Source organism: Protopterus annectens, chromosome 3.part0, assembly GCF_019279795.1.
Source record: "Protopterus annectens isolate FY-2018-M chromosome 3.part0, PAN1.0, whole genome shotgun sequence".
NCBI classification, from domain to species: Eukaryota; Metazoa; Chordata; order Ceratodontiformes; family Protopteridae; genus Protopterus; species Protopterus annectens.
Genome location: NC_056731.1, coordinates 118940242 through 118967528, shown reverse-complemented (window position 1 = coordinate 118967528; position 27287 = coordinate 118940242). Strand labels below are relative to the sequence as shown.

The window sequence follows — 27287 nt, the reverse complement described above, 5'->3', positions numbered from 1 at the left end:
GTCCTGGAGATGAAGCAAGCGCATGGGCATGTCCCTCCATACGCTTATTTGTGTCTAACGCTTCACCTGATATGCGTGTCCCAGCGTCATAAGAATCTGACGCTTCAGTTAATTTGTGAGACTCTCTTTTCTCTTCCTTTGCGGATACCAAATTGGTAACTAGATCCAGAAGTCTGTGTACTTCGCTTTGTAAAGAAGTAACATCAGCTCTCAATAAAGCGAATTCATCCTTAGACAATGAAGCAGTGGGTAGGTCCAACAATTCCGCCATCCGTAATACACTTAAATCAAAGTAGATAGAATCCAACTAGGTAACAAAAATCTGGATACGCTGACTGTTGGAGTTACTGCTCGTACACAAGGATGCAAGAAATATTTTATTGTATTTCCACCTAATAAAAGATGAATGGTTTAGCGCTTTCAACTGTATATCACAGTCTTCCTCAGAACAAATCATATATAATTCTCATCCTTTTTATACTCATCTAAATTGAATAATTAATTAAAAAAAACGCCAAAAACTTTAAAGGCATACATTCCAAGGACATACTGCTTATCTAACATGAATTCCTTTTGGTAATAAAAACAGAGTAAAATCTGAATAAAAACATGTGATGTATACACATACACATAATATACTAAATTATTATGCCAAAGCTATTGATGCAAAGATTAATTATAAAAAATTCTTATGCATGAAATGCTTGTAAGAACAATACTTATACAAACTACATAATAGTGAAAGAAATAATAGTATGCAATAGTATGCATCAAACCTTTTTTAGCCCTTTTATAATGTATTTTTAATGGTGCTAATAATGTTTACTAGTGTATGGTCATTTTCATTTTCATGGTCATCTATTAATTTTACACCATTTGTATATTAGGTTTATAGATGTCATTATTAGTAGGTACATATTTATATTCTTAACTTAGTGTAGTGCATTTAGATAATAATAAGTAGCATACTATTATTTCTTTCACTATTAATGTTTTTATTACCAAAAGGAATTCATGTTAGATAAGCAGTATGTCCTTGGAATGTATGCCTTTAAAGTTTTTGGCGGCTTTTTAATTAATTATTCAATTTAGATGAGTATAAAAAGGATGAGAATTATATATGATTTGTTCTGAGGAAGACTGTGATATACAGTTGAAAGCGCTAAACCATTCATCTTTTTGTGTTCGTGTGGAAATACAATAAAATATTTCTTGCATCCTTGTGTACGAGCAGTAACTCCAACAGTCAGCGTATCCAGATTTTTGTTACCTAGTTGGATTCTATCTACTTTGATTTAAGTGTATTACGGATGGCGGAAATGTTGGACCTACCCACTGCTTCATTGTCTAAGGATGAATTTGCTTTATTGAGAGCTGATGTTACTTCTTTACAAAGCGAAGTACACAGACTTCTGGATCTAGTTACCAATTTGGTATCCGCAAAGGAAGAGAAAAGAGAGTCTCGCAAATTAACTGAAGCTTCAGATTCTTATGACGCTGGGACACGCATATCAGGTGAAGCGTTAGACACAAATAAGCGTATGGAGGGACATGCCCATGAGCTTGCTTAATCTCCAGGACAGTACGGGTTAGATATTCTACACACCCCGGACTGTGATTTTCCAAAGGATTTAAGAGATACGGACGGTGTTTTTGAAATGAACTGTGTTTCAAATCCTAATTTCAACATTGACTTACCAGATATGCGGATAGGGATCATAGCAGATGGATTGGATTTATCTAACAATGGGGAAGGCCATTCTAGAAGCAAACGCCTGTGCAACACTTTAGAACATGATTTTACCTTTGATTTTAGCTTCAGTAGGGCACGACAGGAGAAACAGCAAACCGGAGCACGTCCAAAGGTTTTACAACCGGTGAAGAAATATGGCAATGGGAAATCGAAGGCCATGTTGGCCTCTAAAGGTACTGTTACTCAGACTGCTACACATGCTATATCGAGCCCTTACAAACCTAAATTTTGTGCTAAACAAGGGAAAGTTGATTTCGAATATAAAATAATTAATAATAAAAGTAATGAAAAAGTTTGTAATGATGAATGCTTGATAGAACAGTTTTTAGGTGACAGTTTTGATTTTTTTGATGTAGATGCTGGAATGTTAAATGAAAAACACAAAAGTACAGAATTGATATACACATCTGTGAAGGATTTAATTTATGATTTTGGTAGAAAATTAGTAACTTATAAAAATACCAAAATTGATTGCAGTTATTTGTCCAAGTGTCTTAAATTAAAAACTGTACCCAAAGGTTTAAGATTTTTTAAACTACCTCTGGGTATAGTATATGGGCCAGACACTATTAAGGATTTTAATGAATTATTTGATGGCTTTGGGTTTGCATATATTAAAATGTTGATTAAATATCAGGATGAAAAACTAATTAAGATGGCCAATGAGTTAGAAAATATGAATAACATCATTACAAGCCATAAGGATTTTGACTTATGGAAGGAGTTATACACGAAACAATATACTGTTGCTGACAATAAAACACATACTATAGTGGAGAGAAAAAACAGGAAAATATTACGGGATACAGAATTATATAAGAATAATAGAGCATACGTTTGGCCATCTAACAGAGCATTTGAAAATAATAAGACTAATTATTCCATGAGAAAACCATCTAAAGGCTCTATCAGAGAGGAAAATTTTCAGGGGGGGAGATTCTTTCCTGCACGAAACCCCAACAAGCAATGGCAAAGGATATGAATAAATATGTATGTGAACAATCACCAATATTACCGGCCGTGATGACCCTGTGAAATGTATTCAGCCAACTCTGCCTCAGTTGATAGATCATAAGGGCAGTAGAACTTACATTTTGGATAATAATACCATTTATATTGAAGCTACAGTACCTCAAGGCACTTGTAATGCCAACCAATGACCCAACATAATTACTCATGATGTATTTAAAGTATTTAATTATACAGAGGTAGAGGTAGATACCGATTTTGTTAAACTTTTGAGTAAGGGAATGAAATTCATTCCTATGAGAGGACTAAATTTAGTTGACAACATTAAGGAAGTTAAGATGTTTTGTAGAAAACTTAATTTAGCATTGCAGTTTGATAAAAATGGCTCTAAAGAGGTGAGGAATATTGGTGTAGCTGGTACGGATCTAATGAAGAAAAGTACATACATTCCAGTTGCAAACCCACATGTATCGAACTATGAAAAAATGGTTTGCAATGATATATACCGAACACAGAACAACCTAAGGAAGGATAGGAACAATCCATTTAGTGTTAATGATAATCTCTCATCTAAAGAGAGAGAATGTTTGTTGAAGTACATGTGTAATAAAGACATAAGAATTATGAAGCCCGATAAAGGTGGAGAGGCAGTAATTTTTTACACCAATGAGTACAATGAAGGTATCCATAACCTCCTTTATGAGTCAGGCAACTATGAGAACATATCTATTAATCAAATTAACATTGGTCACAAGAGAATAGATTTAAGCATAGAAGAATACTTGATAGACAACAGGATATCTAATGACACGTATTCTTTTCTAAAAACAGATTATCCAGCACTGGCGAAAATGGTAGGAATTCCCAAGGTACATAAATCCATGGAGAATCCACCTTTTCGACCAATTGTTTCTGGCTCCAGATCAAAAACTTTCAATATAGGGAAATTGATTGATAGATGGTTGAAAAACATATATTGTAACATTCCTCATATCATGAAAGATTCTTGGAAATTTTTGGGTGAACTAACTAGGGACAAATGGTACCCTAATGTAATATACCTCACTATAGACGTCAAGGACTTGTTTTCAAGCATCCCAAAAGACGATGGTCTGGAGTTTTTTGCTAGTAGCTTGAGAAAATATTCAGGTTTTTCTTGGGACAAGATAAATCTTATATGTGATATGATGGGTCTAGTTTTGGACCATAATTATTTAGTATTCCAGGGGGAGTACTTTACGCAAACCAAGGGAGTGGCAATGGGAGCAGCCTGTGCTCCCATTTTCGCGAACTTGGTCATGCTCGAATGGGAGTCAGAATACGTATTTAAAATTGAATATTTTACCAACATAGTATACTATGCCAGATACCTGGACGATATATTCATATTATGGAATGCATCGGTGGATAGATTAAATGAATTTATGGATTTTCTGAACAACACCACTGAATTTTTGAAATTTACACATAATTATAGCCACAGAGAAATGCCATATTTGGATGTATTACTTAGCCATAATGAAGATGGTTTTATATCAAAAGTGTACAGAAAACCTACATTTTCGAATGATTACATTCATTACACCAGCAACCATCCTCCATATGTCTTCAAAAATGTGGTAAAAGGGCAATGCATTCGAGCTGCTAGGATGTCATCTACCAAGGATATTATGGAGACTGAGCTTAGGGTTATAAAAAGTTTATTTCTAAGTCGGGATTATCCAGATAATATGGTCCAAGATGTGATTAAAAATGTACAGAGGGAGTGGGGTCATAAATATTTACCATTATTAGGTTGTTACAGTATGGACAAAAAGACAGAGAAGGAAAAGGATTTCTGTGGACGAGTATGTGTATTGATGTATACACCCCAAACCCATCTTATCAGAGATATTCTTGAAAGACATTGGGAAGTAATAGCATCAATGGATACAGAACAAATATTAGGTACATTTCCTAAATGTGTTTATAAGACAGCTCCGAACTTGAAGCAAATGCTCAAGAGAGCCAGCCATATAAAGGAAAAAGGTGATGGATATAATGGAACTACCAAGTGTGGAAGATGCAAACAGTGTAGGTATATCAATACAGCCAAGACAATTAGATTAGATGATATTAACAGCACCATTATTAAGTGTAGGACGGGTAATTGCAATACTAAACAGATAGTATATGTAGCCGTATGTATAAAATGTAATGCACACTATATTGGAAAAACGGAAACGCAGTTGAGAAAACGGATGTATGAACACAACTACAAAATACAAAAATGTGATACAAAAAATGCTTTATATAGACATATGGTAGAGAAAGGGAATGACCATAGTTTTATATTTGCAATTGTAGATCAGATTTTCAACACACCGTATGGAGGGAATTGGAAAATGATGCTGGCACAAAGTGAAAGTATATGGCAGATTTTGACAGACTCCACCAGAAGACCAGGTTTAAACGATTTTATTAGCATCAAACCTTTTTTAGCCCTTTTATAATGTATTTTTAATGGTGCTAATAATGTTTACTAGTGTATGGTCATTTTCATTTTCATGGTCATCTATTAATTTTACACCATTTGTATATTAGGTTTATAGATGTCATTATTAGTAGGTACATATTTATATTCTTAACTTAGTGTAGTGCATTTAGATAATAATAAGTAGCATACTATTATTTCTTTCACTATTATGTAGTTTGTATAAGTATTGTTCTTACAAGCATTTCATGCATAAGAATTTTTTATAATTAATCTTTGCATCAATAGCTTTGGCATAATAATTTAGTATATTATGTGTATGTGTATACATCACATGTTTTTATTCAGATTTTACTCTGTTTTTATTTCCAAAAGGAATTCATGTTAGATAAGCAGTATGTCCTTGGAATGTATGCCTTTAAAGTTTTTGGCGTTTTTTTTAATTAATTATTCAATTTAGATGAGTATAAAAAGGATGAGAATTATATATGATTTGTTCTGAGGAAGACTGTGATATACAGTTGAAAGCGCTAAACCATTCATCTTTTTGTGTTCGTGTGGAAATACAATAAAATATTTCTTGCATCCTTGTGTACGAGCAGTAACTCCAACAGTCAGTGTATCCAGATTTTTGTTACCTAGTTGGATTCTATCTACTTTGATTTTAGTTGTGAATGGATGCATTTTTCGAGAATTTTAGAGAGGGGGATAGGATAGCTATGGGTCTTTAGTTGGATGGGTCAATAGAATTACCACCTTTATGCAGTGGAATAGTATAAAGGTTTTCCATAGGAAAGGAAAAGTTGATTCTTTTATAGATCTATTTATTAATATGGATACTGGGTAGGCAATGGAATCAGCAGCAAGTTTTAGGAAGGAAGGAGGTAGGTTATTAGTGGAGGGAAAGCAGGGTTTGAGCTTTTGGAGAAGTGATCAGATGTAGGAAGTGGAAACAGGGTGTAATAAAAAAGGGGGGTTGTTGGATGGGTTGGGAGGGGTAGGTAGTGGAGTAGTATTACAGTTAGGAGGCATGAGTGTTTGGATAGTATCACTAAAGTGTTTATTGAGTAGAGTAGCTGTTTCAAGAGGAGATGAGTTAGGGTAAGGAGAAGAGTTGGCGGGGGAGCCAGGAGAAAGGATTTTGTTAATAGTTGACCAGACCTTTTGAGGGTTGACTTTGTTATGAAGTTGGGCAGAGTTATAGAAGGACTTTTTGTCATTGTTGGTATGGGTTATAATGAGATTTCTCAGACGTCTATAGTTATGAAGTAGGAGTAGGCCTTTAGTTTTTTATCCATGCTTTGTCTCTTTCTAGCATAAGCGACTTAGTTTCTTTGGAAAGCCAGGGAGCATAATTGGATTTTAGTCTGATCTTTCTGGAGGGGGCAAGTGAGTTCAAGGTATCTAATAAAATACTATTGAATCTATTTATGGTGTTGTTGAGAGGGATTTGCTTAAGGATGGATCAGTCAATGGAAGATAAAATCTTCACTGCCTATCTTATTGCAGACCAGAACTGATCTGAGCATATATGCCCGTGTGGGGGGGGTTGCAATACTACATATTAAGTCATGCTAATATCACATAAAGTAATATAGCCAACAACTGCAAATCACTGAGTCTTTATTTTGGTAATAAAATAAAATGATTTTTTTTTTTTTTTATTTAATGTTTTTTGTTTTTTTTCTCTGCACAATTTCAAGTTTCGGTAGGAATGTCCCACTTTGGGCATCTAAAAAGATGGTAACACTAACAGCTAACCACATATTTTGTATATTGATCCACTTGTAAGTGGTATTTTCTATAAATGTAACAGTTTTATGGAAAATAGTATTAGTCTTAGACAATGAACTATCGATTTGTTGTGAACAAAGAGTATTGTTTTGATGAAGTGTTAATGTGCTGCAATATAACAAATCAAGGGGTAGCAGTGCAACAGAAGTGGGAAATGCAATAAATAATGTCATTTGTGCCTCAGTTTAAAACATCTACAAATACAAATTCAGGAGCAAATAGTTGTATTTTTTCTGTATTTATAAAATACCTTTGAGCAAAAATAGTAAGTACATTAGCACAATTCTGCAACATTCAAAATACCAAAAACAAAATTCTGCTGTTGCAGACACTGGCCTGGTGAATGTCAGAACAAGTTCTTTGAAGTGTTTACCAGTTCTTGCATTAGAGTGCTAGAGTGCTAGAGTGACACCTGATGAGGAGTATGGTGGGAGGGTCTGTCAGTGCGTATGGCACAGAACTTCAGAATTAAAATCCTTACAAAAGCCTGTAGTTTAGCTGCTTTCTTTAACTGAAGTTGTAAAATTGGTCTAATTTGTGGATTTACTTGCTGATTCTAATTTGTGGATTTACTTGCTGACAATTCGTGCATGTGGAACTTTTTATTCAGCCTTGGCGTGCTCCTATATACCGTTTGTACATTAACCGCTTATTTTTTGTATCACGGGAGTGCTTATTCCTGGGTAACTGCTTTTTCATTTTTATTTCCATTTTTACACTTTAATCTGTAGTTTAATGGGCACATATTGCTGTCAATTTTAGATGGGCAATTAATCCTGCTAATGGCAGGAACAAAGCAGCGGGCATAAAAAAGATAGAAAGCTGTGGAACCGTTTTTATTGCAGAGAGAAGGAGATTTTAACACTCCCCTTTCATAGTAAAACAAAGCAATTAGATCAAGTCAGGGGCTTAAAGGCAATTGTCACCTCTTCTGACAAATTTACATAAGCAGCAACACAGTATTGAAATGCTCAACTTTAAATGTTGGTTATCTATAATATAGATAGTTTATGTGTAAGATAACTTAAATGTGGTATCAAAGATTTCTGTGACATTTAGAGAAAAGTCAGACAATATTTTTTCTTGTAAATATCAACACATTTACCATTTTCAACCCCCCCCCCCCCCAACACACACACACAAGATAGAACTGCATAAAGAGAGACGTGGCAACCCCATCAACTAGGTCCACTGATACTGTTCTTTTATGCTTTTTTGTGACATCCTCCCATTGGGGATGCATATCTAGTACACACAGATCCATGGTAAGAGATTTCGACTGACTTTGAGTCAGTTCTTATAATGTTGTAGTACAAGAGCATTTTGTAGTCCACAAAGGACTTATGACCGCTGATGGCAACCATAATATTCAGCTGAATTTACAATAACATACATTTTCTATGTACTCTTGCATTAAACACCTTAAGAAAAGGAAATCAGAAGTACTTAACTGTGTTTAAATGCACACACACACACACACACACACACACACACACACACACACACACAGTGGAAACTTTTCATTGCTTGTGATATTTATTGTGATTTTTATTTCCAAATATTACCAGCCATGTAAAATTTTGTTCTTATGTTACTTGATTGCTATTTCTAAATGTTTGCCATCCTTCTAAAGTTTGATGTTATGTTGTTATTATTTGATAATGATTATTCTTTTGCTTGCATTCAAGAATCTGTAACTGCACAACTGTACATTCCTATCAAATTTCAATGTACTTTTTAAATAATTTAATATTTGTATTACATTGTTTTTATGTTAAATAATTGTTGGGGCTTTTCTCCCTGGGTCTTCGCTGAAAACAGGCTACTTGTGCAGTCGTACACTACACGAATAACAAATGCAATAAATAAATGTGCATTTAAACATGGTACTGCATCGCACATATAGTATACTGCATGCTACAAACATTTTTATACACACACACACACATATATGTATCTGTGCGTATGTTTATGTATAGACACACATACACAGTTACACAAAATTTCCATTTTGATTTGTTTGTCTTTAAAGGACATGAAGTACACACACAGATATATAATCTAGTTCTCTGTTATACAGGCTCACATATACACACACACACACACACACATATATTGTACTTGACACACACATATATATATATATATATATATATATATATATATATATTTATATATATATGTATAGATGTGTGTGTATGTAGATATATATATAGATATATATATATATATATATATATATATATATATATAAAATATATATATATATATATATATATATATGTATATATATATATATATACATATACATACATATACACACACATACACATATACAAAAACACATGCTATACATATGTCCAATATGGGTGCATACAATACATTATTTACAGAAAACGTAACCTAGTGGAGTTAAGCATTATTAATGTATACATTCTAGTAAATGTTGCTTAATGTTTTACTTATTCACTTTCACACATTGGCTATGTGTTGCACATGCAGTCTTTGTCAATGACTGTATGCCAGTATTTTTTCTTTGTATTTGAAGCGCATTTATTACTTGTTCTTATCTTTGCCAATATAGCCCAAATCATGGCTGAAAAGGATCCTGGGACTAACCAGTTCACTTTCCTGGTTACCACAATATAAATAAATATGAAAATAGAAAAGGAGGTTGAACATTACAGAAGTAATTAAGGAACTAGTAAAGCACATTTTAATTCTGCACCATCCATGTGAGAGAAAAAAAAAACTTCTCAATGAAGGCACTGAGAAGTAGCATACTGACTTAGTTTGGAGTCCTACTACTTGTCATATGCAAATGTACAGCAAGGATCATTTACTGCAGTGAGAGGTTTCACACCTCAGCGTGAAAGGTATAAGGGAAGGTTTGTCAATCCTTTTAGAACTACAAAAAAATCCCTTTACAAAAGCCTGCTATTTACCTACTTCCTTTTGCTGAAAGTAGCTAACAGCTATTTATAGCACAGAACAAACTTTGACAGATACATAAATGAGGCTCAGTCAGGGAAACAGAAGTAGCTCTGCTATAGAAGGTGTACTTAAATGACAGGGCTTCACAGTCCTGCCATTCTATCTTAATTTCATGAGAAAATAACAGTTTCTTATGTCTAGCACGACTCATATAAAAAGGACTTGAAATGTATTCTGGGAAGAAGGAATGAAAGCAAGAAAACAAGATCACATTACCAAGGCAGGCCCCATCATCTGCCATTTTGAGGGAAACACATTAAAATTGTAAAATAAGTACATGGAGTGAGTTTGAGGCATTAAAATAGCGCAGAAAAATATACAATGAAAAAACTATGTTTTTAGAGTTCTAAGGTGCAGTTTTGTATATGATGGTCATTCTGGAATAAAATGCAACCACTCCTCAAACAGAAAGTATCTGAGATACCTCTGATCCAGTTTTATCTCAATGGGCTAGAAAGGCGATCTTCATTATATCCAGCATGACTGATATAAAGGGGACTTGAAATGGGTCCTGGGAAGGGGAAAACCACTAAAATAATATCACGTTCATATGTCAGGTCGCATGTTAGACAGCTTGTGGAAAAGCATATTAAAATTTTATAAGGAAAACCTAGAGCTATTTAATGTATCAAAACAGTTCAGAAAACAAAGATACAATGAAAGAAAAAGAGTGTCAAGACAGATCCTTTCTTTAAGTAGGAAAAGACAGAATATAACCATGGTTGCAGGAAAAGATAGTTAACTCATACCACTATTTTAGTTAGAATATGACATATTATATAGAATAACTAAAGAAAGGAAATACATTTACATCAGTTTCTAGTACCAAAATGTGATAGAAATGATGGTAGCCCATAGTTATATGTTGAGGTAACCTGGGGATGGAAAAGACAAAGCTAAAGTTATCAGCTAGATTTTACTGGTCAGGCACAGTGAAAGAGATATAATTTATATGCTTCTTGTCTAGAATGCCAAAAAAGTACTCTGTCAGGATGCAATAGTCCCCTTAATCCCACCGCCTATTTATAGATATACCTTTTGAAACTATCTTCATGGACATTATGGGTACAATCTAGCAATGGTTGTGAGTGTGTGTGTGTGTGTGTGTGTGTGTGTGTGTGTGTGTGTGTGTGTGTGTGTGTATATATATATATATATATATATATATATATATATATATATATATATCCATATAGTTTGCTAACAAATTGCAAGAAGCAGTTCCATTAAACAAAGGTAATTCTAAGGCTAATGGTAAGGAGCTGGTGCTATTATTCTCCAGAGTCATTGTCCCTGAGGAGATACTTGCTCACCAAGGCACTCCCCATTATGTCAAGCGTACAGCACCAGTTATGTCAGTACGTTGGAGTCAAAAAGTTGAAGACATCAGCCTGCAGATGTAGAAAGTATGTTAAAATGCATAATGAGGAAATTTTTTTAATGCATAGTTGTTACCCTGGTTACTGTTTGCAATTAGGAAGGTTCCACAAGCTTCATCTAAGTTTGTTCCATTTGTACTTTTGTACAACAGACTTCTGAGATGACTGTTTGACATTGCTAAGGAAAGCTTTATCTGGGTTTACACTATGTGAACTCCTCCACAGCAGACATCTGAGGGCTGTATGACAATACCAAGGAAACTAGGGAAGAGGAAAAGCCACCATTTAAAAGTGGGATATAGCACTGTTTGTTTGCAGGATCCATTAAAGTTGGTAATGCCTGTTGCAAAGGAACACATTCATTCACAGAGCTCAGGAAATGCCAAAATTAGTTCATGATAACAATGCCCTATTTAGAGAATGTAACCCATAAAATCAATTACTAGTGCTCATTAGCTCCCAAATACAGGGCCATTTGTGCTAATGGAACAAATAAATACAGTTAACTATACAATTAGAAAACCAGAGCATACAAAGAAAATGAGAGCACATTTATTAAATTAGCATGCTGAGGCCATGGAAAGATGTTAATAATTTTGCAAGAGAACTTGAAAGCTAAAGTTCATACAAGACAGACAAAGGAATCTGAACTTAAAGAGCAGATAAAGTCAAAGTACAAAAGGAGGAGGAGGTGAGATAATTTTTATTAAGAAATAAAGGAGAGCTCCCAGAAATGCGTAGGAGAATTAAGCTGAAAGAACAAACAGCTGCTGGGTGAGACCTGTCAGAGTAGATGAATCGGAAAAATAGTAATAAAAGTTCAAAACTGTTCAAGCCAGGCAGGATGGAAGAGTCTCAAAAGGACAGTGGCGGAAGTATTAGATGTCATAAATCCATTATATAAGCTATCCCATGCCCATAACTGTAGAATTGATAGAAACATAGTGAATGCTACATACTCAGTCTCACTAGACTTATGTAAGGGATACTAGCAGATGCCACTTATCCCTTTTGCCAAGGAAAAACAGTCAATGTCAGTCTATTTTAATATACAGCAATACCTACTGGCCTCCGGGGAGCTCCAGACACTTTTCAGACAACAATTGATAACATTCTGAAGCCCCACTATTAATATACTCCTACCTGCCTGGGTGATCTGCTCAATCATTCAAAGGACTAGGAATCTGCAAACTGTTTTAAAATCTATAAGGGATGCAGAATTGACTGTAAATGCTAAGAAAAGTAAACTGGGTATTTTGGAAGCCAAGCACTCCATAAACCTTGTAGAGAAAAGGCTGATAAGACCACACACAGAAAAAAACAGTCCTCATAAACACGGCCTGTCCTCTATACTAAGGCAGGTGAAAGGTTGTCTTGGACTAGCTGGGTACTATAGAAAGTCTGAGCATACTTTTATGTTTATTTTCTGCCTTTTAACAGATCAAATAAAAAAGCAAACTCCTGGTAAAGTGCAAAGGTTTTTTCATTTTTTTCAATGTAATTTTGAGATTTCCGTAGAACTGATATGTTGTGTTCTGCATACAGAAGTGTTGAATTAGTGATATTCAGTATTTCAATATAGACCCACTATATTGGCTATTAAAAAGTAGGAAGGGAGGGTGACATAATAATAATTATTAGCTTTTGATTAGTCAAACAGGAAAACTGGGACTGGTGGCATTTAAAAGATAACCCAGACAGGAAAACTGGTACATGTGGGAATAGTTCAAGTGACTTTCATCACAACAAAACAAAGGCAACACATTAATACACTGCTTGCTTTAGTTTCTGAGGCTTGCCTATTAAAATCAAAGGGAGCAATAACAGAATTCAACATTCCATGAAGTACTCCAGAGAACAGTGAGCTCAGCTTCAGTGTCATACTCTTGGAATTCACAAAATTCATAAAAAGTCCACCAGACAAGATCCATGCTGTGGACCAGGAAGCATACCCACCTGATTTTAATAGAACAACCCCATGACCAACCTTGCATTGAGCAACCATCCCAAGAAACATCAGTGACCAGTTATCAGTGGATACAATTTGGATACAAATTTTTAGCTCCCAATCTCAAACCAGTTGATGTTACACCTCAAGAAGATACGATTAGTTGATGTTCTGTCTCAAGAAGATGACAAATATTTAATAAAATAAAATAAAAACAGAATATAACATTCATTACTGTAGGAGAAGAAACAAATCAGGTTGACTGGAACTATTTGAACCAAGCACCAAATATAACCTCAACATTGGGCCTGTGTAATTCCCTTCTTAGGAACCAGCTTAGTGAGTATATAAAACTGTGTGAAAACTACAATGGAGATTAGCACCTTACCTTACTAAATGTTAGAAGGTCAGAATAATCATGATGGGAAAAATCCTGGAAAAAATAGAGAAGTAATTACATCAACCTGCACAATAAATATAGAGAAGAGCATAACATTTTAAACTCTAAAAACAAAGGTGAAAAAAATGAAACATAACTGTTTTTACAACATGTAACATGTCATATCTCTCAACCTCGTAGAGCAAGAAATCTGGACTAAGCAAAAAACAAAAGTGGGGCAAAGGTCCAAAAATAGGGACAATTTTGAAATACTGCCCTTAGAAACTTAGACATTTGATAGAATGACAGGCTTTGCGTTATGATGAATTTTAAGGGCATGAAGTCTGAAACTCAAATGTGTCATAATTTTCAAAGTTCAGTCTTGAATGATTTGCTACTAATTTGCTGTAAAACCCACAATCTTTTAAAAAAACATACCAACAATATGAGGCCAAAAGCTGGACATTCCTCTAAAATATTTACAGTTGAGAGGTATGTGTAACAAGTAGAGAACTACAATCCTGCAGGAGTCTGGAAATTTGTAGGCAAGTTCCTCACTAAATCTAAACACTCAAGATTAAACCCACCATCTCTCTTAATCCTTAAAGGCACATATAACAAATTCTATTGAAAAAAAAATGCTATAACCTGTCTGACAGCACATCTGGTCAAAAGATCTTGCACTATAAACTGACCAAACTAACTTATTTGTCAGGTTGAAGTTAGCTGTCATAACAATAATCATAAAGATGTTGAGTAAAAATCAAGGAATATACCTCACATTCAACAGATAGCCTCACATGCACATTCCTAAATATTCAGACCCTTACATTGTTGCACCAGTAAGAGAACTTGTACACAGCTGCCTCAGAGAGGGTACCATACCAGTAATATAAAACAAAAATGGAAAAGAAAATCCCACGTCACAAAAGTGGTGACTGAAGCACACTTTAAACTAAAGAATGCTTTCTATTCTCAGAAATCTGTCTCAGATTGTACATACTCACTTCAAGTATCACCTGTTGGACAATAACCTACGACTGCTCAAGTTACATGGCTATTTTCATGGTTGTAACACCCACAAAATCCAGTTAAAATTAGTAGACAAACAATGGACAAATCTCATCCGTACTATTCCTAAATTTTTTTCAAACGTTTATCCACTGAACACTATCAGTATGTTAAAACCTTGTTTGTTCCTCCACTGTTTTAAAGTGACATAAAAATTGCTTAAATATTTCACTTCAGTACAGGGGCAACATGGGTTACCTAATGCCTACACATCAAATAGTTATATTTCCTAAGGATCTGTTCTTGGATCACTACTCTTCAGCATTTTCACTGACTCACTGCATCACCATCATAATGAAAGCGGCATCCTCCAATATGCAGACATCTTTATCCCTCTACACTCAGCAAATAAACTACAAAGCCTGATATCAGTTCAGCTCATCTGCGCATCATTAACACGCTGGATAAAAAAACAAAATTAAATTAACACTAAATGAGAACAAAATCTCTTACCTTTCAAAAACAGGTAAAAAACTCACTCTACAGCAAATAACAACACAAGGAGAATCAGGGCCTAGTGAATTAGTGTGACCACTAATTATAAACTAAACTTTCAGCTCAACATCACTGTTATGGTAAGGATATCCAGTGGCAGGTAAAAGCACTCTACAGGATTTACATTTGCTTACATCAAGAGTCAAGGGTCAAGGAATAACGCAAATGAAGCACACGCCATCTAAACTTATTCATGTCTCAGAAGCAAGGGAAGACCCTAAAAAGTCTACGCTTTCCAAAGTGACAGCTACCTATAGTAGGGCTTCAAGATTTGCATTAGGTTTACCTTCAGATAAGTTTCTTTGTACTTTTTTACAGAAAATGAATCAAATAGAAAGCTAGCAGCCCTACCTGTGAATAATGTTTGTTAACAAACTAATTCCTACTCTGTACTGCCCAATATTACATAATCCCATAATAAGGCACACTACCAATAGAGACATATGCTCATCAACCACTACTATCAGAGTATAAAAATAAACTATTCAAAGACAGGCAAAGAGGTAGCCAGAATGAAAAAATAACTGATTCAAAAGCAGGCAATAGGGCACCTAATCACTACTTCAAAAGAAGATGCATTTCTCTACTGACTCAAAGCTACCATTGTCCCCTGCTTTAAAAATTCTGTCATAACACATCTCCTGAATTCCATCACTTACATCTACATTTAGGTAATGTCACATGAATAACCAAAGACCCCTACTAACCACATCTGCAGTCATACAGTAAAGCATTTTAGCATTTTACTCATTCAGATTATAGGTTTACTTAGGTTAGCAAGAGAATAAATAGTTACCCACCAAGGGATAAATGCTCCGTAGCCAATAAAGCAAAAAATAAACTAGATGGATAAAAACGCTTAGGAGCAACATTTTATGTGGAAGTATATATGCTGAAGACTTTGCTCTATGCTGGGTTGCTCCTAAGCGTTTTTATCCATCTAGTTTACTTAGGTTAATTATATTCCATTTATATTTCTGTATCTCTGCAGTTGCTAGATCTCTCCTGCAAGTAACAGTCTTACTGTTTCTCTTCTCACTGCTAACATATTTCCTTCACGCTTACACAGTTTCTTTATTTCCTGTTTCCTCTTTTATTCCACCATGGGTGTATTGATGTGTGTGTGTGTGTGTGTGTGTGTGTGTGTGTGTGTGTGTGTGTGTGTGTGTGTGTGTGTGTGTGTGTGTGTGTGTGTGTGTGTGTGTGTGTGTGTGTGTGTGTGTGTGTGTGTGTGTGTGCATATGCATGACTGTGAATGTATCGATGTGTGTGTGTGTGTGTGTGTGTGTGTGTGTGTGTGTGTGTGTGTGTGTGTGTGTGTGTGTGTGTGTGTGTGTGTGTGTGTGTGTGTGTGTGTGTGTGTGTGTGTGTGTGTGTGTGTGTGTGTAGTGATACATGTTACTTTTCAATTTTCATTGCTTGATGCATTTTTTGCTGCACAGCACACACAGATATTTTTCAGTGAGACTACTGGACTCATTGCAAAGTGTGTGATTACTTTACATGCAGTGCAAGGAATGGTTGGTTTCAATTCAGTATCCCTGACTATTGTGCCTGAATCCAAAAGACTATGACTATTGTAATGGGAACACATGAAATATCTGAATGTACTGCAACACCTCTGTTTTTTTGTTTTTGTACTCAAATTTACTACCTTGACACTAATGTGACAATTTCTCACACTACTGCTAAAATAGTTAGCTTGCATAATGCATTGCAGTATGTGATTTTCTTAAGGTATTTAAGCTACAAAAGTGTACAAATACAACTGCATTTCATGTTATGTTGTTTTACTTGCCTTGCTTCATATTAAACCCCAGTAGTGTGCTCGCATTCCCCTCAGTGAACATTTCATCCTGTTTCTTAGCCAACCTTCAATCAACCCAAACCTGTCTCATTGCCCTGCACTATGAGACCCTGCGTCAGTGGAACACCAAAGTGCTTTCAGCTACACTAGTTCCCCTCAGCAAAAGTTTCATTTTGTGTCTTGGCCAACATCCAATCAACCCAAGCCTGTCTCATTGCCCTGCACTGTGAGACCCTGCATCAGTGGAACACCAAAGTGCTTTCAGCTACACTAGTTCCCCTCAGCAAACATTTCATCCTGTGTCTTGGCCTCTAATCAACCCAAGGCTGTCTCATTGACCTGCACTATCAGAACCTGCATCGGTGGAACACTAAAGTGCTTTCAGCTACACTAGTGTATGTAGAAAGAGTAGTCAGCGTCCCTGCTAGATGGTTTCTTCACCAAAAACTTTGAAGCAGCCAGACGTAAAAAGTGAGATACCAACCACGATAGATGTTATCAAAATTCACAACATATGTCACTTGTAGTTAATTAGAGGAATTCCAAAAGCTTGTAGTATATCCAAAAAGATTTTATTCGAAAAAACAGAAAATGAGTGCTTTCGCGTGGTCTATCCAAATAATTCTACACTATGCTTGATACAGATAGATAAATTATTGTTTTTTATCCATATATAACATGAATTAGATATATTTATTAAAAGAAAAATTCATTATTTGTTTACATTTTTGAAAATATGGTTGTTTTTTATATATAATGCATAATAAGCGAAAATGATAATAAAAGGACCTGTATTAATTATTGCATTTCATATATAAGCAATATATAATACATATCTATCAATTTATTACAATAATTTTTTAGTATGTTTAACAAACATATCATAGTGATTCGTTTTGTTAATCAGATAGATATAGATTGAAATCATAGCACTGTGACATTTTGTTAGTTCATACATTTTTTAATTTTTTGAAATGTTTTTTTTTTTTTTTTGATATGTTCATATATTTCTTATAAGCATCAGGCATCTATATATATATATATAGTAGAAATGAATTTACATTTGTATTTTAAATAATGAATATATAATATGAACTTTTAAAACAAATTTATTTATTTTATTTTAATTAATTAGTTTCCCGCGCTTAGCGCACATATAAATACATAACAGCTGGTTTTAAAAATTATTATCTGATGAAGCGTGGATAGACCACGCGAAAGCGCTCATTTTCTGTTTTTTTCGAATAAAATCTTTTTGGATATACTACAAGCTTTTGGAATTCCTCTAATTAACTACAAGTGACATATGTTGTGAATTTTGATAACATCTATCGTGGCTGGTATCTCACTTTTTACGTCTGGCTACACTAGTGTATGTTAGAGTTGTATTTAGTCTGTCCTCTAAACTGAAGACTCTTTTCCCTTTCACTGTACATGTGCACACTACTGCTCCCCCCACCATTTTTCTCTTCCTATTGTACTCCTAGGTCTATTACTTAAAACTACTTTCTCTTGGAAAATGTTTACTATGTACCTACAGCCCATACTTCAGTTGTTTTTCCCTGTAGAAGTGGTGATCCTTTTCACCACACTGTACTAGATTAGTAGCATAAGTTTTGTAGTTATTAGGAAGATACTGGACTACACTGACCTGGAACTGACTTAGTTTGGTTTTCCTGTTTTCTTTTTAGCAGCTAGCCTAGTCCAGTTTTTCTGACTCACAACCTTATATTACTTTGCGTCTACCCCCCACCTCAAACCTGCACAACTCCCTCCCACTCCTGCTTAATTACAGAGGTATCTTGCTTTTACTGTTCTGCCCTGACCAGCCCTATAGATAGGTTCTGCAGTCTCGAGGACTGGTGTAGCCCCACTCCATTCATCTTGCTATGCTCGGCTCACTCCGCTCCATTACCCTGCCCCTATTTCCCACACCCCCCCACTACATCTACATTTATTCTAACCCCAGAACATCTGACCACACCCTCCTCCAATCAAAGACCTCTCATACACACCCCCTATCAAATTTCTACCTTAAAAAAGGTGCATAGTATCTACTTGCCATGCATTCACACTCACACCCATACCTGAACCCTAAAACCACTAAGAACCAACTACTACTCCCTCATAAAATACCATTAATCCTAGGATTTGTCTTCCTAACCCTCACATACCTAACAGACATCACATCATTATATACAAACACATCAATAGAAAACACATCATTCCACATAACACTTTCTCAAACAAATATACACTCACACATTTTCTTTCCTATCTCCTCTATATTATTTAAAGACAGCTTAATCCTACACATTCATAAGTCTCACATAACACCATCTTACACTAGAAAACATAATTTAGATCCAACATATACATAATACACATAATTAAACACATACTGTTTATCACTAAAAATCTACTTATATCTGGAGACATACACCCAAACCCTGGACCACCAAACTCTCTACTCTCTGCTAGGCAAATCTCTGACCTATTGATTCTGAATATCAACATCAGAAGTATCTCTAACAAACTTTCTGACCTACATGCATTTATAGTTCACTACTCCCCTGACATACTAACCATTACTGAGACATGGCTAAAACCTAGTACCCAAAATGAAGAAATTCTCCCACCAGGAGATAATATCCTAAGACTGGATAGAGTGGGCAAAATGGGAGGTGGAATTGCTATCCTCTACAAAAATACAATCTACATCAAACCTTTAGAAACCCCCATATCTAAATTTCAAAATGCCAAAACCTTAGGTTCAACCCTAAGCATAAATGTCACAAAAACTATCATCATTCTCTGCTGTTATATTCCTCCAGGTAATAACTCTCCCATCATTGAAGAAATGTTACAATGGGCCACAGATAATCTCACCAAAGAAACCATCTTACTTGGTGACCTGAACACTGATTAGTCAGCTTGTACCTCTAACAACACCACTAACCATATAAGTATTTACAGTTTTACCCAACTTATCCTAGAACCCACTAGAATCGACAAAAAACCCACAAACAGTCTATTCTAGATCAAACACTAGTTAACTGCCCCAAACAAAATTATCAGTCAAGATGCCTTCCTGATGGTCTTAGTGACCATCTCCCCACCTTCCTCCTGTGGAAAAGTACCAACATAGCCAAATCCATTGTTTTTAGACTAGTCAGAGACAATCGTAAACTAAATATACAAGAACTAAACAATATTCTAAAATAGAGTAAAACCCTAAATCTAGACCAAGCTGTTGGCTATTTCAACAATATTCTGATCAATATCCTTGATAGACTTGCACCAATTAGGAAAATAAGAGCCAAGGCAAACTATGCACCATAGCTAACTAGGGAAACTAGAGGCCTTCTAAAGTCAAGGGATAAGGCTTGTAAATTTGGAAGGAAAACAATACTAGCCTAGCCAAACAAAGTTACCTACAACTTAGAAATCAGGTCAAGAGACAAACTAAACTTGATAGACAAAATTACTTCCTCACTATCCAAAACAAACATGCAAAAGATCCCCAAAAGTTTTGGCATGCCATTAACTTTCTACAAAACCAGGCAATACTACCACTCCCACTCCTAACTCCATGAATGACAACAAGGACATTGCCTCCCAATTCAATCACCACTTCACAGAATCCAACATTATCCTCCCAACTATCCAAAAGCAGCCCTACATATAACCCAACCAAATGCCCTGACAACATCCTATCCTTTACGCTCTTATCCGTTCCCACCTCAACAGTCAAAAAACACCTCCAAAAACTGAAACCTTCCACCCTTGCCACTGACAATCTACCAGCCAACTTCCTAAAAATAGCTGCTGAATCCTTATCCTACCCTATTTCTATTCTTATCAATTGCTCCATACAAGAAGCATATGTCTCACAGCTATGGAAGGTATCATACATTATTCCACTACATAAAGGCGGATTCTCTTACGAATACTTAAATTATCACCCCATTGCCATTCTATCCCCCTTATCTAAAATACTAGAGAAATGTATACATTCTCAGGTAACACAATTCCTAAACTCACACCATCTCCTCTCCACCACACAACATAGTTTCCAACAACACCATAGCACTGCTCTCTTTTACCAATCTGATCAACCAACATAGAAATAATAAAAACTTTGTATCTGCAATATTTCTAGATCTCTCCAAGCATTTGACATGGTTTCACATTCCTTACTACTAGACACCCTGACATTCCTATCTTTTTCCCCTTTTGCTATAGCACGGTTTAAAAGCTATCTGTCAAATAGAAAATAATCTGTCCAATGGCAAAGTGTACTATTCCCCCTTACTCCCAACTACCATAGGTATACCACAAGGCTCCATATTAGGCCCACTTCTTTTCTTCATATTTACCAATAATCTTCATATCACCACACAGCATGCTTCACTTATACAATACACTGATGATTCAACTCTTATCTGCTCAGCTCCATTACTTCCCACCCTACAACAACTCACCCAGGAATCCTTTAGCTCTGTGGAAAGTTGGATCACTGAGATCCAACTTATCCTAAACCCCAATAAAACCAAATTACTACTTTTCACCTCCAACAAAACCATTTCCACCCCTCTATCCTTCACTATCTCCTCCAAAAATGGCACTAGTATCTCTCCGTCTGACCATACCAAACTCCTAGGCATTGAAATTGATAAAAATCTACACTTCAACATCCGCATTTCACAAAAAAGTCCATAAAAATGGGAACACTATATAGGCACAGGAAATCCCACTCGAAATAAGCACGGATTACCCTAGCCCAAACTCACCTCTTGTCTACCCTAATGTATGCTCCTCCAGTTCTTACCCAGCTTAGAAAACTTGACTTTGCCAGACTCAAATCCTGTTATAATAAAATCACCAAGTTTGCAAACAACTCCACGTTTAGAACCCACCATTATCAGGCTCTAAGAGAACTGCAATGGCTGGAACTACCCCAGCTACTAACCTATCACCAATTAGTCATTGCCTACAATGTGGTAACACATCCAGAAAAAAACCCTGCACTAGGCCAACTTCTCACCCACTATAAAACAAATCATTGTCTCCGATCTTCTGACAAACCCCTCTTCTGTATCGCTAGGGCTAACAGTACTGCAGGAAAAGCACTGTTCTCCCACTCCATAGCTAGAACCTGGAATAATCTCCCTCCTGCTCTGATTTCTGCCCCTACCTCTTCTCACTTTAAAAACTCACTTAGAGCACACTTAAAGAATAAGTGGCTATGCCCATGTATTACATAAATCCTCAAATTATTCCACTTATATACCTCACTTCCTAATATACCTACTGTAATATATTGTGGTCTAGGTCTTTTCCTAATGCTCACTGAATTGGTGTGCTTCTTCTATTATTAACAATGTGTAACTATTTTTTCCTGTATATATAGATCTTGTTATGTCTTCTGCTGTATACTGTATTTTAACATACTGTTTTAAAATTCTCTGTATACTGTATTTTAACATATTGTGTACAGTTTTACTTACTTTGGAGCTTCTCTCCCTGGGCCACTGCTGAAAATGGACCTGTGCCCAGTCAGACCATCCCGGTTAACAAATGTAAAATAAAAATAAATAAATACTTTGTTATGCAGTCATTCTAAATGTTATGCTTTATTTCTTCTTCTATGGTACTGTATGGGGTATTCTTGAGACTTGAATCAGAAACTTATTTGTAGGTTTATCTTTCTTAAGCACATTTATTTGTAAGTGGTCACTGGTTAAACATAAAGATGTTTTTCCTTATAGTCTATGGGGAAGTAGATTTATTTTACTTTTGTTAGGCTGATGCATTCAGCATATCGTTTTTTGGAAACATTTTTATGATATAATAAAACTCTAGATATTATTAAATGTAACTGGTGTGTATGTGTGTGTGTGTGCGTGCATGCGTGCGTGTGTGTGTGTGTGTGTGTGTGTGTGTGTGTGTGTGTGTGTGTGTGTGTGTGTGTGTATTTATAAGCATGATTGACATTGCACTGGAAATATGTGATGTATCTTTAAAATCATGCATGGTGCTTTCAGTGCACTTGTAATATGGAGTGTGGGCATATTCTTACAGCAGTTAATTAGTTAACTAACAAGATTTTATCTAACAATCAAGGTTGTATATAAGGAGGTTGCCTGAAAGCAGCAAACCAAGCATTTAGTCTGTCAGCTGGAAGATCTTTTTGAACAAGACCTCTTAATTGTGAAGAGAGGCAGCCCATTTGGGGCTAAACTGTGGAATGTACCTCTAGCAATTTCTGTGTGTCAAAGTGCTTGATTACAGAGCAGAATGCAGGGCCTGAGAGAGGCATGAAGCCTTGGACTTTGATTTCTCAAACAGCAAGATCCTGGGGGGGACTGAAAAAGCCATTTGGAGTATTGATTAGTTTTATTAGAGACTGCAAATCCAAGTGCACTATTAATTTTTTTCATTTTCTTTTTTGGTTTTCACTGCTAAAAATAGTTTTATCTCAAGTGTTTCTTTGCAGAATGTATATCGGCAGTTGTCTGGAGACTTGCCAAGAGCAAAGGATATTGAGCTACTAAAGTCTCTTCAGTAATAGGACCAGTGTGTTTGTTTCTGACATGTTTAACTGGAAGAGGCAACCACAAGTGAAATATTAAACAAAACTGCAACATCACTGGTGAAGACTGACCAAAACTGACACAATTACAATAATAAGTAGTTGTGTTGGCCAATTTGTTTGCCATTGAAGAAATTAGCCAGAGAGTATTTCCTGGAATTAGAATTTCTGGTATTTGATTATTATGCAACCAAAGAGAGCTGTAATTGAACAGACATGGCAAAAACTCTGCTATCATAGCTGTCAGAAAAAGGTGATCTTGATGGAAGACTGAAAAGATGAAAGCCAGAAAGATTTTCTCATCAAACAAAACATTTGGCTTCTCAATAAATTGGATGACCTGGAAAACAGGGAGAGGACAAATATAAGGATTTTTGGCATCCCTGAGAGAGCTGAAGGAGAAAATATTTCTTTCCTAAATACCTGGGTTCCAGAGATTTTAGATTTAAAGGAGGGTCTGTCCTTTGGTATTGAAAGGGCTCATAGAGCTTTAGGAAAGCCAGTGTCAACATCCTCCTCTACTCCTCCCAGATCAATTGTCATAGAGTTTCTATCTTATTTGGACAAGGAGTTAGTCCTAAAATCTGCCTGGAGGAAAAGTCCATTAAAATCTAATCAAAACCCAATTAGGTTTGATAATGACTATTCTACCAGGGGTTTGGAACAGATGAAAAAAGCTTGGCCATTAATAAAACTTTTAAAGCAGAATAACATCAAAACTCAGCCTATCTTTCCTGCCAGAATAAAAATCCTATATCAGAATGAAATGGGATCATTTAATGCCCTAGAGGAAGCTGCTGCCTTTATTAAAAACAGTAACATTATTTCTTTACCTGAAGATATGAAATAGGCATCTGAATCGCTGAAGAGAGTTACTGATAAATCTTCTTGGACTAATGTTAAAAAGAAAAAACAAAAAACTGAGTCAAACATTGCTGTTGCCACTAAATCTCTCAAAGCATCTACTGCAACTGGACTTTAATTTGTTTTATACTTGCTAAATCTTCAAGTAAGGTATGTCATGACAATATTTTTCTTATTGCTTTTCTTTCTCTTTTTGCTTTTTCATTTCTATACTTTTTTGTTGTTCATATACAAATTAAATAACTGTTTATGCTTTTAGTATATTAGTATAATATTACTGGTTTATTGAGTGATATAATTGAACAGTAAGCTATCTTTGCTTTTATGACCTTAACATGACATGCTTTATTTCAAATAATATATAGCCCTTTGCCCTGCTAAATGTTCTTCTGAGTTATTACACTGGCATAGTCACTGCTTAGATTATTTATAAAAACTGTTTTGGATACATGGGATAACAGAGCATATCTATGATTTAGTATATATTAACTAGTTTTTTTTAATATTTATAACTTCTGATTGTTTTAGAATATATATATTGGTACCTGTGTGAACAAAAAGCTGTTTACTGGCTTTTGACATAATTTGGGTCTCTCTGACAGTTATATGCTTGTATGTTTTATGGCACAAGGTTTTTAAATGGTTACAAGTTATGTTTCTTGTAGAGTTTAATGTTAAAGCACTGTTTTCTCTCTCATTGGCATTGAATGTTATTTTACTGTTTGGAAGTATCTGACAGTTAAACTTTGCATTTGTTACTGTAAATAAGCAGACTTTGTGACACAGTTAAAGTGAGGTCAGGAAACTGTACTGTGTAGCAGGGGCGGCCCGTGCTATTGGACTGCCGGACTGCAGCCCCCTCAACTATAAAATAAATAAATTAAAAAAAAAAAAAATCGCAGACTTTCACGCATGCGCACTAGTCCGCACTGCTGCTGAGACAGTCTGGAGCATGCGCAGATTGTCTCAGCAGCAGTCCTGACTAGGAAACATGAAGAACAGAGCTCCCAGAAGTCTATGCAGTTTTAAACTGCATAGACTCTCCTGGAACTCGCTGGGAAAACACATCAGGGTCGGACTGCAATGTCAGCAGTCTGGAATTCATTGCTACAGGGATTTGGAAGGGGGGGATGTGTGTGTGTGCAAGGGGGGATGTGTGCGTGGAAGGGGGTGTGTGTGTGTGTAAGGGGGATGTGTGTGTGGAAAGGGGTGTGTGTGTGGAAGGGGGATGTGTGTGTGGAATGGAGGATGTGTGTGTGTGGAAGGGGGTGTGGAAGTGGATGTGTGTGTGGATGTGGATGTGTGTGTGGAAGTGGATGTGTGTGTGGAAGTGGATGTGTGTGTGTGTGGATGTGGATGTGTGTGGAAGGGGATGTGTGCGTGGAAGGGGGATGTGTGTGGAAGGGTGTGTGTGTGTGGAAGGGTGTGTGTGTGTGGAGGGGTGTGTGTGTGTGGAAGGGAGTGTGTGTGGAAGGGGGATGTGTGTGTGGAAGGGGATGTGTGTGTGTGGAAGGGGATGTGTGTGTGGAAGGGGTGTGTGGAAGGGATGTGTGTGGAAGGGATGTGTGTGTGGAAGGGGGTGTGTGTGGAAGGGGGGTGTGTGTGGAAGGGGATGTGTGTGGAAGGGGGTGTGTGTGTGGAAGGGGATGTGTGTGGAAGGGATGTGTGTGTGTGTGTGTGGAAGGGGGATGTGTGTGTGGAAGGGGTGTGTGTGGAAGGGGATGATGTGTGTGTGGAAGGGGGATGTGTGTGTGGAAGGGGGATGTGTGTGTGGAAGGGGTGTGTGTGTGGGATGTGTGTGGAAGGGGGGATGTGTGTGGAAGGGGGGATGTGTGTGTGGAAGGGGGATGTGTGTGGGGATGTGTGTGGAAGGGGATGTGTGTGTGTGTGTGTGTGTGTGTGTGTGTGTGTGTGTGTGTGTGTGTGTGTGTGTGTGTGTGTGTGTGTGTAAATGCCCCAGGTGCAATATACTGGTGGTTAGACTGATGGTGGTGTGGTAGGGAATACCTCAGGCTTGAACCCTGTACCTAGTATGCAGGTGTTAAAGACCTGAATTCCCTACCCACCACCATTTGTAAAATAAAATACAGATTTTTGCCTCATATTTGATCTGATCTGTTCCTCATAATATCTGTGGTTTGTAAATGTTGCAATGCTTGATATTTGATGGTGCAGTGGTAGCATTGTTGCCTCACAGCTGCAGGTTATCAGGTTTGATTCTTGGCTGGGGTGCTGTCTTTGTGGGGTCTGTATCTTCTCCCTGTGTTTGTGTGGGTTTGCTTTTGTGTCCTCCCATGTTACAAAGACATGTCTGCATTATTTCTTCCTGGGCCTCTGCTGAAAATTGTTTTTTTGTTCCAAGTCAGACTGTCCTGATTAACAAATGTTAAATAAAATTGACAGGCATTTGAATTTCAGACTTCAGGTTTCTGAATGTTTAATTCATTACATATTTGATGGTGTAGTGGCAGTATTGTTGTCTCACAGCTGTAGGTTTTCTGGTTTGATTCTTGGCTGGGGTGCTTTCTGTGTGGAGTCTGCATCTTATCCCTGTGTTTGTGTGGATTTGCTCTGGTGTCCTGCCATTTTACAAAGACATGTGTCTACAGTATTTTTTCTTGGGCCTCTGCTGAAAATTGTTTTTGTTCCATCAGAAGTAAAATTGATAGGCATTTGAATTTCAGACTTCATATTCTTCAGAAAATACATAGTAAAACAACTTTTTATTCTAGCAATAAATATATAGTAACACAACCTTGTATTACA

The 27287-nt window shown here is 36.3% G+C and overlaps 1 protein-coding gene across 1 annotated transcript in view; it reads right to left on the bottom strand.

The window, feature by feature from the left end:
* The window catches only part of LOC122796777 (macrophage mannose receptor 1-like), a 1798323-nt gene that overhangs the window by 449915 nt on the left and 1321121 nt on the right, over positions 1 to 27287 (bottom strand). The window contains exon 23 of the mRNA XM_044065505.1: positions 13699 to 13743. Coding sequence (XP_043921440.1) covers positions 13699 to 13743 — 45 coding nt within the window. The remainder of the gene's footprint in view (positions 1 to 13698; positions 13744 to 27287) is intronic.